General features: G+C 35.5%; 1 protein-coding gene across 5 annotated transcripts in view; it reads right to left on the bottom strand.

Annotated features, from left to right (window-relative positions):
- Positions 1-4,011: 4,011 nt before the first annotated feature.
- The window catches only part of TMEM56 (transmembrane protein 56), a 40,026-nt gene continuing 26,305 nt past the window's right edge, over positions 4,012-17,732 (bottom strand). For all 5 annotated transcript variants that reach the window (XM_026853722.1, XM_026853721.1, XM_026853720.1 and 2 more), the window contains exons 4-7: positions 13,961-14,019; positions 12,094-12,188; positions 9,918-9,991; positions 4,012-6,919 (exon numbers count right to left, since the gene is read on the bottom strand). In XM_026853722.1, the coding sequence (XP_026709523.1) occupies positions 6,604-6,919; positions 9,918-9,991; positions 12,094-12,188; positions 13,961-14,019 (544 nt within the window). In that variant the 3' untranslated portion in view covers positions 4,012-6,603. The remainder of the gene's footprint in view (positions 6,920-9,917; positions 9,992-12,093; positions 12,189-13,960; positions 14,020-17,732) is intronic.

Genomic DNA, 17,732 nt, shown 5'->3' with positions numbered 1-17,732 from the left:
ACACTGACAACAGTAGCTCTTTATCCCTAGAGCCTTCAGACAACTGTCCAGCTTACATCCTGAAAGGTGTGGTATTACAATACAGTGCAATACAGTTATACTATCTGATTATAAGTTTTGTGTGTTAAGTAAAAATGTATAGTTTAAGTTACATCCCCCGCCCCAGTGATGTCCTACACAGAATTTCAGCCTTTAAAAGTCCAGCCACCTGAACAACAGTGAGGCTCAGACTTTATACCCCCTCACCACCTTTTTTTAAATAAAGATAGATACAAATTGAAATTTCAAGATAACCATATAAGCTAGTTGTTTCTGAACTGAACCCAAAGAAAATTGTTCTTTCATGAGGCATTCATTATAGGTGCATAAACTTTTACCATATTAAGAAAGAAAAAAAAAAAATCACAAATAGGAAACTGTGTTCCTTTCTTTTATTATGAAGTGTCGATACCTTGCATACAACATGCAATTTATTGCTTATTGACATTATTGCATATATCAAAGGAAAAAAAAATAATCAGCCAATACCATTTTATGCAAGCTCCTAAACTCAATCAAAATATAGAAATGCTTTACAATATCACTGAAATACAACAAATAACTCAGAAATATTTTTATAATAAAAAGTAAATTTAAACCCCTAATATCATTCACCTTACTAAGACTGATTACTTTTATCACTGATCTGAAGAATTGTTATATTGCATTTTAAAGTTCTTGTGCCATGATAAGGATTGCTACTTCAATTGGGCCACATTACTATTTGAATTCAATAATGTGGCCCTGACATTTTGTGACAGTATTAGTATTTACTGCAAACCAGATTGTCAAAATTTACCAGAAATCAGTCCAGCAGAATTTATAGTTTTCATCCTTGCTGTGCATGAGTTAGATATATTTCTCAAGTTTCTTCTTAGACAGAAGATTATAGAAACATTTTAAAATTACAGATTCTATTACTTATGACTAACTTGTAACTCATTTGTTCCCAACAGTTTTTGTAATTTGGTTTTATATCAGGTTAGCTATGCTTATGTGTTAAATTATTCTACGTATATAGGTATCTATCCATATTAAAGAAAACACTGTTTGGTATATGCATGCTAGAAACAAATCCAGGATATTTCGATGTGTGCATATTAAGTGTACAAATTATATAGGCAAGCTCATGATTAGCCCTTTTGCTCATTTCCTCCTATCATATGATGGATTTCTCTTGTGAAACTGGAATAGGGTTACAATAAGCAAAACCAATATATTCTGCATTGCATTCAAAATGTTATGTTCTGTATTACAGCCCAGTATTAATATTTCAATGTTTCTTTCAAACCAGGCAAGTTTTTTAAAATATCAAAATTTTAAAACTTGGAAGACAATTTACATGCAACATGTTCCACATGGGTGCAGATTCTCATATAGTTAAATATTTATAGGCTCGTAAAAGCATGTCCTGTCCACAAGACAAGTACAATGTTTGACATCCCACACAGATTGAAATAAAGATATGCTAAAGAATATTTTATTTGCTTTTATACTTTCAATTTCAATATCTAGGAGGTTATAAATAGCACACTGAAATCATTATACGGTTGATACCAAGCCATGCCGAACTCTTCATAATTCACTCTCTTAAAGACATTTCCTTTACAACTAGACTAAACATTTATATACATCATTTTAATCAGACACCCCCTCCGTGCAGGACATCACACAATGAAACTGCTCTCCGAAGAAATTTTGCCAAAATATTTCTTATACCAAACAATATCATTTATTCTTCATAGCTACCTTCCATCCTTTACTGAGCTATAAAGTGCTTGGTTATTATAAATAGAGTAAGAACATCAAAGGAGGTAGCTAGTAGAGATTTGTAATGGGTAAGAAACCTTACCAGGTATTACCACCTAAAAATATGATTTAATGCTTAATCCCAGATCTCTAAAGATCCCAAGCAGCACATCCTTCATCATCTCTACCATAAAAAGAACTTTTAAGTTGCTTTCAGAAAATCCTAAGACCTTCACCTGTCCAACAAATAGATTTTACCTGGGTTTGGATAAATGTTCATAAATATTGATCACTATTTGACTGCTGTCAGGATCTCAGCAATGAAATACTGTTCTTTTTCCTGTCAAATATATTCCACAGATGGACTCCACCAGGAACAAATCTTTCCTCAATAAGTTTGTTGTAGCCAGATATGTTGTAACGTAGGATGTTATACAGTAGAGAGGGCTGCCCACACTTTTCAGAGTCTTCTACACTTGCATTTTTTCATCTGAAAATGCTAATCCCTTTTTATTTGCTTTACTGATGATTTTCACCAGCAGCCAACACTGCACCTGATCCTAAACTGGAGTAACTGTCAAGCAGCTTTTTATTTTCCTCTGAATGGCTCAGCAGAAGCATCACAAAACAATTTTACAAACCTCTATTAAATGATCTTTTATGGAAAGCTTGTATGTACATATACTTAAACACACACAAGTCCAGTAGAGAAAGTCCTTTTCATACAGCAACCAACAACTGACAACCCATCTTATACAGCTTGAAAATCTTGAAGTTTCATTCTCCACTGTGAACAGAGATATAGAAATACCTTTCTGCTATGTATCAGTCTGCTGTTGTCCCAACCACAGCAGTAGGAAGACATCTGGATCGCTATAGTTGTGGTTCTCAAAGTCTACTCCACCTCTCCTCTTTAAACCTGCTTGAACACATTTACTCATGGAACACTTGTACACTTTTACTCTTAGGTTAACGTTAGGTTCTGCTCTATGAGTAAACTTTTCCCATAATTTTCTAAGTAGAGATGGAAGTAATTATCTTCCAGACACTGCAATTAATTTTTTTTAATAAATTGTAATAAAAAATTTGGAATTGTTAAGAGTTCATATATAAAGTCAGCTCCCCTAATTTTCCTGTGCATAGGGTATTTTTCATTATTCAATAGATTAAGATTTTTAAGAAACTGAGTTACCAAATTACTGAGCTTACTCAAGATAGCATGTATTTATAGAGGTAGAGTAGGCTTCAGAGATGTAATTCTTACCACTGAAGAATGCGCACAGACAACCCATAAAGCATCTCCATCATGTAAGGCTCTTGCCTTCATTGAAAACCAATGGAATGCTCACCAAGAAAATGAGTATTTGAAGCACGTTTCCTCTCTGCAAGTACTGCATCCACAAATCAATTATAAAACCAAAATTTACCTACCATTCCCCTGTAGTAGTTCTGAAAGTGGTACTTACTCATCTTTCGATGAAAAAGTAAAGCCATAAAAAAAGAGAAACTTGCATTCCTACATATGGCCTTACTGGCACAGACAGACTCTCCCACGATCATCGTGCTATTTTACGTCACCTGGTACTGAAGAATGTAAAAGAAAGAACAAGGTATCTGAGCGTTTTTTACAAGATTAACTTCTTGCATTTGATTATGTCCATGGCAAAGACACCTGGTGACATACCAAGAGTCTGCTTTTACACTAGACAATGCATCTGTTAAAAATAGTTTTATGCCACTAATAAAATACCATTACATTCTAAAGGTAGCATTTATTATGATGCTACTTATCATGCATTTTCTTTTTTTTTTTTTTTTTTTTTTTTTGCAACATTAGATTTCATCAATATTTCACCAAAGTTAAAATTAATGAAGTGCAATTGAAAAATAGATGCTGCAGCTATCTAATTTGCTGTATTATAAGCTTTTAATGGCTGGTAAAAAGTGCTTACACTAATGCATTCCGTACATCACAACTTCGCAGTCTGTTTACTACAGTCCTTGCCGAATACACTAGTGTTAATAATTGTTTTAATTAGAAAGTTGTATTCTGACACATAGTAGATGCATCAGGACATAATTAATACATTTAAAAAAAAACAAATTAGAAAATTTAAACCTAATGCATTGCAAAATGTTGTTTTAATTACACTAATTTTGTACAGCAATCAAAAATATTACATGTTTTAAAATAATTACCCACTTCCATTCAGATTGTTGCCCAAAGTGTATTATGCAGGGAATTGATTTTTTTTACAAATGTAGTTTTAGCATAATTTTATTCTAGCTTGACTTTTTTTTCTTCTATCAGACATATCTATCTAGAAGTGAAGGAAATGGACCACTTTAATAAATGTTTTCCATTGAAAACAAAAAATTTAAAATACTGAAATAGTGAAGATCAATGCTAAGAAGGGATGAATTTCAAAAAGTTTTCATGAATTATCACCTTAAGAGTTGTTCCAAATCATCTTCCTTATCAATCTTTTTTTCATCCTACTTCCCAAGTAACAAAGGCAGAATTCTACTTTCAAACATATTCTCCAAAATGCTGGAATTTACTCAATTTAAAATTCATTTTAGAAAGGAACACGCTATTACAAAATGATTCCCTGATCTAGTGACTTTGAAAGCACAAGTATTTCATGTACACCTTTAAAATATAAAGGTGATAGAAACACAGAGCCTTTGTACATACCCTAGATTTTGCATTCAATACACTGAAATCATTATTTTAAAAGATACCAGGTTCTGCAAATTAGTATAAAAGGGAGACTTGTTTCTTTCAGCAAAGCAGGTCACAGGATCAACTGTCAAAGACTTTGGATTTACTGATACCCAAATAATGTACTGAGCTCACTCAAATCATACAGGTAAACAGATCAACTGCCAACTTTCCCAAGGCATAAACAGATCTTTTGTCTGCAGGCTTGTGAAGTATTAATAAGCACGGTTTCCAAAAAAATAGAAATATTAACAATCCTTGATATCTTCCTTAACAAGACAGGATCGGGAAGCAGTTTTGGAAAAAAGCCTGCCCCGTTAAACAGTGGAACTAGGCTTATAAAAGTGCATATTATGCTAGCCTAAATAATACTCCCTGACATCATTTTAACTGGGAAACTAAACTCATCACAGCTGCCTTTGTTATAAGGCATTTCAGCCTACACAGTCCTCTTGGAGCCTTACAGGCAGCCTATCCCTGGAAGAGGGGAATGCTGCATCCTTCATCCAAGAGCACAGTATTGGGCACTCACACCTCCAACTACAGAGGGGAGAGTTCATGTCACCCAGCTTTGTTAGAGTGAACAGGACAAGAGAATAAATTGCTTAAACAGTCTGCTACAATAACTGCGATGTGCACTAAAGTACTAAGTGAAAATGGATACTTATAGCACAACTCACCAGAAGATATAACAAACAATGTCAAAAACCAAACAAAACCAAAAAAACCACACGAAAAAAGCCTCACATCGAGGAAAAAAACAGAAGTTAATCAGTCCCAATTCAGATATGGTTTAAAGTAAGTAAAACAAAACCAAGCTACACACAAATACAGCTCTCAAAATCATTTAAAAACAGAATTTCTATAAATTATATTATAAATTAGATTCTAGACTATTCCTACATGGTAAGATTCCTCTCTGAGCCCTCCAAACCTTTAAGTATGCAGAAGGAACAGAGTACCTATTGAAAAATACGTGGTTTAAAAAAAAAAAATAAAATGTTGTGCCTACAGAAGTGAACTGTCATTCTATAGAACTACCATATAGCTTTACAGAAGTTTGGCACAGTTTAACACATCAGATTTCTCATGTTGTTAACAAAGAAAATGTGACAAAAACCCTCAACAATTCATATCAAAAGGGTCATTTCTGTGATAAAAACATATTACTGTAAATTATACATCACATATAGAGAAGAAATTAATCTCTTTACAATTAAACGTCACATCCAAATAGTCAAGGGTTAAAAATAATGAGGAGAGTTGCAGCACTTCTCAAAGGTAGCAGCAGCAAAGGAAAAACCACTCCAGTAAGAATTATGCTGTTTCCACACATCATTTACCATACTAACTCATGAAAAAAATTACACGGGCAATTTAGACAATATACTATTGCGTGTAGTTTAACACAGCAAAAGTGAATCCTTCCCATCAAGATCAGAGAATTTTAACAATATTTAAGATATTCTGTAGTCTTATAATACAGCATTTTAGATAAAATTATTTCATAAATTTCCCAAAATGGTTTGCATTCATATAAGGCAGAACAGAAAAGCGGTAAAAGACTTCACAGAATCGAAGCTACATTTTTAGCTTGTCTTGCAAAAATTAAAAAGTTGTCAAGAATGAAATCTTGATTGTTATTCCTAGAGGAAAACATAGAAACTTGCCAGGAAACTGCACCATATCAGGAGTTTGGGGAGTTTTTTTGTTTTCTAAAAAAAGAGATGTCAGTATTCACTGGATTTATAAAACACATTAATCTGAGAAACCTGAGTGAAACACTTTGAACACACTGGTGGACAGCAAGCAAGTAACCAGTCTGCTCCTCTCTAATTCCAGTAGCTTGTAACTGCTTAGAACAGACACGTAGAACTCATTTGTGTGAGCTTTTGCTTCTATTCCTCAGCGGACAGGATCTGTAAAGCGTGGCCCTGGGTGTGCAGGCAGTGTGGCTAGGGAAAGAGTAAGGTCAGTACAGAGGTAATATCTTGTTTCCTTAAAAGGAGCATTCCATGTTAAAAATGTGCACTGTTTCAGTGAATCCAAACTATTTTCATAGCAGAAATTTCATTTTATGCATATGATTTCTAGTCAGATTTTCCATTTCTATGAGTTTTGGCTTCCTCCTGTCCAATAAGACAAATGACTTTGTAGCATCCTTTTGCAATTTTGACCATCCACATCACATTCATAACATCCAAGACAACACTTGAGATAATCCAGGCGCTCTGGGCTGCAAATCCTAATCTCTGGAAAGCCTCTGTTCCAAACGAAGAAATTACATGGCTGTAATATATAGGCATGACGGCAATCCTCACCACGAAGAACACAATTGTCATCAGCACACCATTGATGATGTTGGCCTTTGAAGATTTAGGATATCCCAGTATTTCAAAAAACCACCTGCAAAAGAAGTGTTCACAGATACCAGGCAGACTTGAAGCCATCTCATTAAAAACAATTTTTTAAAAAATTAATAATTTGTTAATTGCTCCTACACCCTTATCATTCCTAAATTATTGCACTCTGTCTTTGTTTAGTTTCAAATTCTTCTGCTTGGCTGCATTTTTTTTTCCCCACTTAAACAGTGTGTGATATCTAATACATTGCAGAATAACATGTAAAAAAATCCTGATTTGATTTGTAAACCAGTTGACAACCACCGCGTACTTCAGTGACTATTGCATAATACGCTACAATTCAAATTCTTTTTAAATGATAAATACAAATTTATTAGTTGTTACTATAGTTTGCACCAACTGTCAACTAAAACTGTATTACTTTACCTGAACACAATTCTAGCAATGTATTTGGATATAGTAATCTAGATAGAGCTCTAATTTCCATTTTCTCAGATTTGGATTTTCTGACAGGTTCTGTTCAGCCAGAAAACAGAACTTCAGAGCCAGGCACTGTAAATGGCACTAGATCATGTCACATCTAGCATATTATGCAATGAAAAAGATAAATCTAAGAACCCCCTCTCCCACTACTACTACCAGGTCATAAGCAGAAAAAAAAAAAAAAAAAACCAAACCCAAAACATTCTTGCATATTAATTCCTTAGCAGACAGGCAATAACTTATCTATTGCCTAGCACACAGAACCTGTGGGTTGAATTCCTAGAAAAAGTAACAACAACCTCCTGTAATTCTTTATCATTCACACTTGAACCAGAATAAACACAAGGAAAAATTGTTCAACAATGGCAGGTTAAAGACAGGACCAGAGGAACATTATTTATATCACTGTATTCATGATGGGAGATGGGGAGGGAAAGTGAAATAATGAGTTTATTTCCAATAAGATACGAGGGTAAAACTACTTAAAATAACAGTTCTAAAATGGGTGGTTTTAAGTCATTTTTAATTTAATTACCTACAGATTACAACCTAGGTAATTATAGATATACTAAAACAATTTGCCAGACATCCAGCTTTAACAGAAATACTCCAGGAATTCATTAAGAGTGCAACTGAGACAATTAAAATTCAGGCACTCGAGGTAGCAGTCCAGCCTAGAAGCAGGATACTTCACCACAGAAATAATTACTCGAATGATGGAGAGGGACCCGATATATTTGGTCAGACTAGCAATCAGAGCCTGTACTTTCATTGATATATACAATGCAGATTCCAAAGGTAATATCAAAAAGTTTTCAAAATACACTGCAATATGCCAATATAGGTAACTGGACATCTGTTTAGCAACATCCCTCTCCCAGCAAATTCCAAAATATAAAAGTCAGTAAATCACAGTTATCATTGCAATTCTACCCACCACAGTTCATCATTAATTACATAAATCCTGACAGTAACATTAAAAGATCTAAACGCTTGGCATGGAGACAACCTCCAATTAGATATCCCTAACAACACAGACAGGAAATACACAGACAGGTCTGAGATTAAAATATCATTTTATATTTTAATAACAACTCTTTTGATAATACTAAGAATGCAAACAAGAAACATAATGTAAGTCTTATCATTATCCTCTACTTACTATCTTAAGGGTCTGGTTCTCTTCAAATTTAATGAAAAAACAAAAACCAAAAAGAAAACCGTTCATGCACTGAGATGACATCCCTTAGTGCAAGGGGCTTTATTATCTCCTACAGTGATTTCCGTTTTTCTGAGAAAACAGTAAATGTCAGTATTCAAAGACACATGATCTCACCACAGGCATTTAAAAAGTATAACATATATTACTTTTAGTAGCCAGATGCATCACGATACTTCCTAATGCCACAGTCTCAAAGGTAAGCATCAATATAGGTACCACTTAACCCAGGATGAAATCCTGTCGTGATAGAAATCAGTTGGGAGAATGGCCATTCACTAGGACATGAATTTTAATATAGAAATCTAGGCTTTAATACCACCTTTTCATTTTCTTACCTTCCTCTACCTTGTATTACTATAACAAGTAAAGAAGTGTTTGTTTACTCCTCAGTTTCTCTGTGCACATGGAGCACAGGCTACATTAAACTATGATGTCCTGTTCAACTGCACTTGCAACCTCTGGAGAGCTCCATTATCCCACCCTGCCCTCCTCTAAGTTGAATTTGCCAAACTAATTTCAAAAGGGATCTCAGAACAATCTTTTTCATTCTTAGAAATCTGAGGAATGCTACAGTCTCATATTTCAGAGCTTACAGTCACAATTTCTGATACAGCAGCAGTTCTAGTAGCAACACCATAACCAGAAGCCATGGCAGGCTTCCACTTTCACTAAACTCTGCAAAAGAGCCCTCTGCCACATTCTTCTCTGATCACAAGTGTGAAGATTAACCATTCCAGATATATTTAGGTGCTTCACTATTTTTCTAAATTCTGGAAATTATTTTGAGCACTTATTTTTGAAAGTAAATATAGAATATAAATGTATATTATTCTATCTATTTATATGCATATATTAATATTGATCTATGTACGTGCAGTACTGCAAAATAAACTTCAAATTATCTAGGGCAATGCAATTCCATTCTAGGATTCTGATGACAATGTTATCTTTTCCTGGTCCATGATACTAACAAAAATCCCTATTGAAAATGATGGCTTTATTATAACAATTAAATGATCATACAAAGGCTAACAAACAATATTAGTGAACTTTTTTTTGTTCAATAGTTTCATAAAAATCTGGTCTTTTGTATGAAGGCTGGTCTACCCCAAAAAGGAACTCGGGGGTGAATACATTAGTTATACTGTTGCAGCTATAGCAGCAAAAAGTTTTCATAGCCAAAAAGGTTTCCACATAGTAATACTAACTTCAATACATATAAATTCACTTTCAGCAGACATTCAACAACAACAAAAAAAAACCCTTCTTAAGTGACAGAAATAACAATACATATGAAAATTTAAAACAACTATGCAAAAATTCCCTAACCACTTACCGCTGATTGACAAAAGGAGTGGAGAATTCTGCAAGCAGACGGAAGTTTCCAAAATAAGCCAACAAACCTTTGCTCTGGTTAGCAAAACAAAACAGACATACAAAAAAATCAATCAAGATTTCACATTTACATCGTTAAAACCTTTAAGTACACACAGAATAATACAACATCTCAACTTCTTTATTAAAACTGATAGTAAGCAAGTTTGCAAGCTGTAGCCAGCTTCCTTACAATTTCAAAATGAAGTTTACTACAAAAGCTGCAATTGTCCTTCAGTAGTTTCTTACTTTAAATAAATCTTTAAAAGACTTACAGTAGAGTGGCCATGGAAAGCTAGCTAGACTGGCAGAAGTAGTCATAGGTTATAATTATAATGATACTATTACTGTCTAAGAGGATTATAAACATTTTTGGATTTCCCAGTGTTTAAACAAGCTCAAACAGAAGCACTGTAAAGCTAAAGAAAAATGTCTCCGAATTGTTTTAGGAACATAAGTTGCCAAAGTGATGATGAATTCCCAGCTCTTGGCAGCAGAAAGGGCACATGAAGCTCGCTCTCCTCCCCACCGCAGGGGAAACCCTTTCCACTAGCTCTGTTGCAGTCCCTGCCATGCCCTGTGGGTTGGAAGAAGAGCACATCTCCGTGCCAGTATCCAGGTAACTGTGTGATACATTTACACTGATACATGTTGTAACTGAGCACTTTCCTCCAAGTGACAAAGTAGAGCAGTTCTCTGCCATATCGTTTGGTTGTGCTGGAAATAGTATCCCACTACACAATGGCTGGGTAAGCAGCAGTTTGCAGATGTAGAGATAAAAAGATTTCAGTAGGTCTCCTGAACAACCTACAGTGTGTCACGATTCCTCTTTCCCCCACCAAATGTGCTAATACCCACTACCTCAGGCATCACATGTCAGTTTGCACTACAAACAGAAAATCTGTGTTCTTAATCAAATTCTCTCTTATCTTCAAGAGCAATTTTTGAAATAAGATACTTATAAGTAACTTTTTCTGAAGATAAGAGAATGAGAGTAACACAGAGACATCCAAGGGCAGAGCTGTATCCAAATAGTAATAACTGCTTCAAAAGAAGTTCACACTAAAACTACGTACTTTACTCCAGAAAAACTAAAGAATTCTCTGCATCAGGAATTAGCCTTGGTAGTGGTATTTTTATTTCTCTAATATTCAGCCCTAATTCACTTTCATTCATTATAACATCAGTAGATCTAATTATCTTCAACCTGAAACAGAGTATTTACTTCTCAGTGTACTTCATCCCCTTTAAACCATTACATGGGAAATCTGACAGTAATCTGGAATCTAAACACTTTTAATATTGTAAGCCTAGGATTGATACAGTAGGCAGGGATAGAAATGTGGTAAATGAAGTAAGTTGTGTTTTATAAGATTTCTTTATTTACTGAATGAGCTTTTCAGAAAAAAATCAGGAGCATTATTCTGGAGGTCAATGGGATTTCTACCAAGTCACATGGGCATCTTTGAGAAATTCCAGCAGCAGAGTAACTAAGTTAGTCTTTAACCTAGAATAGCATCCCTCTCTTTCCATTTTCCCTTCAATATACATACACCACAGATATTTATAGATATATACAATTAATCATCCACCGTTTCCCCACCCAAGTAAGTTAAAAAGAGGTCTCAGAGGATCAATTTGTGTCATAACAATAAAAAAAAAACCACCTGAGAAAAAACACACCCAACTGATTGTTGTACATTCACCAGAGTAAATCACTGATATATGGCCTTGCAAATACAATCACAAGCAGAACAGAACCACTCGAAACTATTTCCAACTTCCCACCTACATATTCAGACTTGTGGTTTTATCTTAAACCCTTTCTCTAACCATGTGAAAAGCCCCCCTGTCAAAGTTTCTCTACAGCAAAAACTGAGAAGAGTTTTAATTTCAGCAGTTAAAGAATTTACAGATTTTTGCTGAAGGACTGTTACATCAAAAAGGCATGCGCTTACCACAAATGACTGGTAAAACCATTTAGAAAGTAATGATGGTTGAGAATATAAATATGCCTTTCACAAAGCTAATACACCAATCAATGAATAATTTTTTTAAACACTAAGCAAATTACATCTATAAAAGCATTGTCTTTAATCTCATCTGCTTGTTATGTTACTGAAAAAAACAGCACTCACCAGTACAAAATAGTAAGCATACAGAGCTGCCAAGTGATGTATTACAAAAAATTTGTCACCAATTGCCTTCCAGTAGTAAATAATAAGCAACAAATCTACAAGAGAAAACAATGATAAAGAACAATTTACACTACCATCGACCTCAAATATAGTGTTTCTTTACGTTTTAGTGGTATAAATGCCAATTTGCAGCATCAATAGAAACTCTCTGAATTATCTCTGAAGAAAACATCTTTATCCTAAAGACTCTACTTTAGTCAAAGCATTAAGCACAGTATTCTTCCAAGTTGCCATAAATTACTACCTTCCACATCAATAGAATTACAAAAGTAATAGCTTTAGCGAAATATTTTGGAAGGAAAAAGTGAACCCCAAATCTCATGGCAAGGTGGGGGTGGGCCTACAAATACATGTAATGAAGGCAGGGTTCTATTACAGGGAACCTCTGGATCAAAAAGTAGTTATATTAGCAAACAGTTATTAGCAAACATTTACCAGAAGTATTTTGCAAGGGGCACTTGGAATTAGAAGCACGTTTGTTTAATCAGAATTTTCCAGTGACTGCAAAGTGATATAGTGGACCTAAGTCAATGTTATAAGGAAAGCTTTGACAAAAGAGTTCTTTCTTTTCCCATGATGGTCTGAGATTTCAGAATATTTTATCTTTTGTACTAGAACAAGCAATAGCAACCCCTACTTTATCCAAATGAGTACTTTGGACTGGACTGTTAGTGACCAAGGTTCCAAATCAAAGACAACCCTTGTGTCTCTTGTTATCTCCAGTGAGTACCTTGATCGCTTCTGTATTAGCTGTCCTCAAGCAGGACTCTATATCATCTGACATAGCCGCTCCACTTCCTATTAATAATTAAACATTAACTATATAAGGAAGCGAGAGAGAATGAGTGGCCAGGTTCAGGTCTCTGTTCAAAGGCATTCATTAATTCATAATGAAATTTTAATGCATAATTATTCAAAAATAGATGCCAATGAATTTAAACATGAGAGCTGAAGTTCTTACGGGAAAAAGAGACTTAAACTAACCCCCAGTTTGACTGAGTATGCTGATCACAAGATTATCAGTTCCACTGGGGTGAGAAATCTAGTCTGAGAGATAAATCCACTGCCCTGTCTCTGACTAGGGACTCCATCCTAACATGAGAAGTCTTCCCTGAAAATAGTCCAAGTCACAACAAGTTTCTGCTTTGATTAGTCAGTATTATCCACACACACCATAAAAGAAAGTTCCAAAGCATTCTGTAGCAAAATTCCCATGCCAAATTTAGTTGACAGTAGGTAATTAAGAACACAACATATGTAGGGGTAAATGCCATACCAAGAAAATAATTAAACATTTCCATGTTTTATACATGAATAAATTTTGGCTTGAAGTGAGACTAAAAGGTGGGCAGGCAGGATCCTATGGCATCATTTGCCTCAGCTTGTACTGAGGGTTACTAAAATTCTTCTGCCAGCATTCTGAGGTCACAGGAAGAAACATATGATAAAAGAGCTACAAGTTTTAGTCACCCTGAAGGGAGTGAACAGCACTGATTTAACACCTTCTCAACGGGCTGAAGGACAAAACTGAGCTGGAGTTGGTGGTTGTGTATCAAACCATCATAAAACCACACTGTGGCATTTCCTCAGTGCTTGGGGAGATAATCATTTCATCTTTCACATCCACTGACAAGATCCGATGATTTCACCACAACCCACAACTCCATTAGCAATTTTAAAAGCCACAGTAGAAACAGTATTGTATACACGTATCGTATCTCCAGCACATTGGCTCAGTATAAATATATAGGCATAGTGACTCAATATAAATATACAGCTGCATGTCATATATGAGTTGCGTAATTACCAGAAATGAGGTAGCCTGTGGTAATAGCAATATTCAGTCTCACAATTGATGGGTCACCCCTGTAAACATAGCAAAAATACACAGTTACAGCATTTATAACAAGGTAATTTGCAAAGGACATACACATATCAAACACAATGTCCCACAGGTCACCTTATTCTCAGCGAGATTTGGTTAAGGAAGATGCTAGTCATTAAAGTGGATTCCTTTTCCACCCAGATACAAGACATCTACTAACTACCCTAATCAGGACTACCCCCAGCCTTGAGGTAGAGACTGCTTCAAGAGCCTTGCTAGAGACTAGAACTGAAATACAGCAAGAACCCTGAGCTGACTTCTCTGGAAACAGAGGATAAAAGAGAACAGCCCAGGCAGTGTCTCTTAGCACTTTAAATGACACTCTGTGTCTCCATTTTTGTTCTTCTGCCAGTGTTAAAGCTGTGTTAAGGATGACAAAAATATCTTGCTCAGCTGGTGCTTTTCATATTCATAAGAGGATGGATGCTTATAGGGATAAACAGAGTAGAAGGAGACATGAAAGGAATTATTTGCCAGGTTTTTGGAGCCAAGGAACCTTTGAGGAAAAATACTTTTCAGAGTAGTTTCACACCTTCTGTCCCTTCCCTTTTGGTGCCAAACATGCAGCAGGAAGAGCTCTTTGTAGCACACACACAACTTCAGTTCCTCTAGGATGCTCAACAAACCCAAAGTTGTGAATACAGCTCAAGAAAGGGAAGCACCCACATTACAGCAAGTAATATTTATTCTTTCCTCCACTGTCCTCTGTGCATTCCTACTTTAAGGAGTTTGGTAAGCAAGCCTTTTTTTCTTTGGCATAAAGACCGTAATTTTTTTTTTTTAACTAAGTTGTGCATCCAACCTAGATATGTTTTGTGTAAGTAAGAACTGAGCTTCTAGTAACAGGTCTACAGATTTGTAAGATGTGGACTGCACAAGACAAGCTGTGAAAGCAATCTCTGTTGTAAACCTTCTGAGGAAAAAGGAACATAACTGTGCTTACAACCACCTCCAATACAAAGTCTACCTCAGCTAGAAAGCAGTAAGATGCTATTACTTAGCTGTTATTATTTAATCCATTGGAATGAAACAGTGGAAGCGATTTCCTGTATTATTACAATCCGATCCCTAAATTTTAAGGCTTTCTTAGCATCTAAAACAAACTGTTTCTCTGGGTGAGAGGGTAGCTTACAGGAAAATAGAAGGACTCACAGAACCAGAATCCTGCCATTAGGTGAGGAAAAACATTACTAGGAAAGCCTGGAGCTCGCTCCATCTACAACTGGCCATAGAGGCTCTCTTAACTACAACTTGAGATAGGAATATTTCTCCATGGCTTCAAAACCTGGTTTCATGAGCTACGTTGGTTGTGGGCTGAGTGCTTCTTTAGGTGTAGGTCTTCTGAAAGTCACAGCTAGACACAGGGCATAGACAGATGGGTTCTAACAATTTTAGCAGAACTCTTTAAATAGCTACAGCCCTCCTGTTAGAGCTCCCAGCTGCAGCAACATCATAAAGGAACTTGTAAGTGCTCCCAACACACTTCAGCACATCATCACCAAGATTAAGCCTGTGCTCAAGAACCTTCATTGCAAAGAACTAAGTATATGAAATTGATTGCTTGATATTGGTAAACATGATTTAACTGGATGAGATGGAGAATGATTCACTTCCCTTTGTTCTTTCCAGGAGAATGGTCATCTTGCTAGAACCTTCTCTAGAATTTCTAAACCAACACTTCAACAACATACCTGGCTGTACTGCCCATCATATCCCTTCAAAAAGAGTCCATGTTAGAATCCAAAATGAATCTCAATTAATGGAAACCTTAGAGTTTAGTCTATAATCTCCTGGATTTCCTGACCTATCTCCTTGAACAGGAAGTGCAATGAGTTTACGAGCCCTGATGTTTGTAGCCCAGTTTTGACACAAAGAAGAGACAGGAGTGACCAACAGGGAGTGACTTGAGTAAGCAAAAGGGAAGAGCTATCTCTTTTGTGCTTGCTAAGGAGGTATGTGTGGGAAATAAATTACACAGGAACATGCAGAGGCAGATATAACAAACAGAAGTTCACACAACCAACTTTCCTCAAACTTTTTACTAGATACTTTGCAGATACAGAGTCATATAAAATACTAATCAAACATCAGACTTCAGAAAGTGTAATGACTCTAAAGTGGACAGCCATATGAAAAAGCCTGCTCTTCAGTGAAGGTACAACTTAATTTACATATGTACAACTTCTCCCTCTCCTTATCTGATCTCTACCACCTCCACATTTTCTACCATGTTATTCTCACCGCCTCAAAACCAATTTCTACATCATCTGCAGTCTGTATTACATATAGAAAAAAAGACAAAGTGTTATGAGAAGTCCTAGACCATCAAAATGGTATAAATACACAACACTGATGCTTCCCTGTAACTTATCAATGCTCCAGTCTTTATTAGCCTTAGGATCTATCGCATCTATTTTCAGGCATTACCTGACTATTACCACATCCTTTCTCCACTGAACCCAAATCCTTAGAAGGAATCCTGATTACTTTCAAGACATATGGGCATCATCATCACCATGCATTTAGGCTTCATGTGAACCCAGAAGTTAGGCTGACCTACGTAGAGGCTCCAAACTTTATAGATATAGGTATCTTTAAATCCCACAGAAAATAACTGATTGGATACTGCCATACAGTCAATGACTACATAAAGATGGTGGCAATAACTAGAGGGAAAGAGTGTCTGTATCAAAACCTTCCCAAGTCTAAAATCAGAGCATCTGTGTAATGTTGTACGGCTACCTGGGCTAGAACTGTACAAGAAAGCTGTGTGAATGATTCCTAGACAGTTACTTACAACTTGTGAGTCTAGTTTCAGACTAGTCTAATGTTTCTTGTATTGTAAATAAGAGACTTCTAGAGAAAGGCTTATGCATCCTTCATATCTGTAAATGACCAAGTCCCACAGCTTACACATGCATTTCAAAAGGGCATTAGATTTCCAGACTGAGCAGGCTTGCAACAATCCATCTGGCATTTCCCATATAATTTGGTTTTTTCCTCTTCAGTCTTATTCAATTAAAATTAAGACTATGTGGATTCAGTTACAAATCAATGTCAAAATGATAAGCAAATTAAGACTTAGTGTACAGCTAAGCCATAAAACAGACTGGAAAAAAGATGGTTAAAGGTCTACATGGTCAGCAAAGGCTTTAATTACTGTGTACTGGGAACGAATATGATATATGGAGGAATGCATGGACTAATGCTAGCCATCTCATTTTTAAGAGCAATGTAAAAGTCAGCCTTAGAAGAAGATGGACATCTGCAAATTCTAACGAAACCACCCTATGATTCTGGCTTCACTGGCAGGAGAAAGCCTAACAGAAAGTTTTATTTCACTCACAGGCTGCATACAAGTACTTGTAAAGACATGGGCAATATTGTTTGATCTTCCTTTTTTGCACTTAATCACTTGCATGAACATGAATTCAAATCACGTCAACTGTTTTAAATACACTGATAGTTCACACATTTTAAAATTATTAGTTTAATTAGTAAAAGTACTGATTTACACATCTAGGATGTGTTCTGTGCGCTTTTAATAAACAAACTCCTAAAACCACTAAGATAATTTTGACCAAGAAACAACTTACAGAAATATTGCCATGAAATGAACCAGAAGCTTTAAAACACACAGATTTTATATATATATATATATACATATATATATATATATATATATATATATATA

Source organism: Athene cunicularia (genome assembly GCF_003259725.1).
Source record: "Athene cunicularia isolate RWA chromosome 8 unlocalized genomic scaffold, athCun1 chr8_part1, whole genome shotgun sequence".
Lineage (NCBI taxonomy): Eukaryota > Metazoa > Chordata > Aves > Strigiformes > Strigidae > Athene > Athene cunicularia.
The sequence above is the reverse complement of the archived record's forward strand: the minus strand, read 5'-3'. Positions and strand labels throughout refer to the sequence as shown.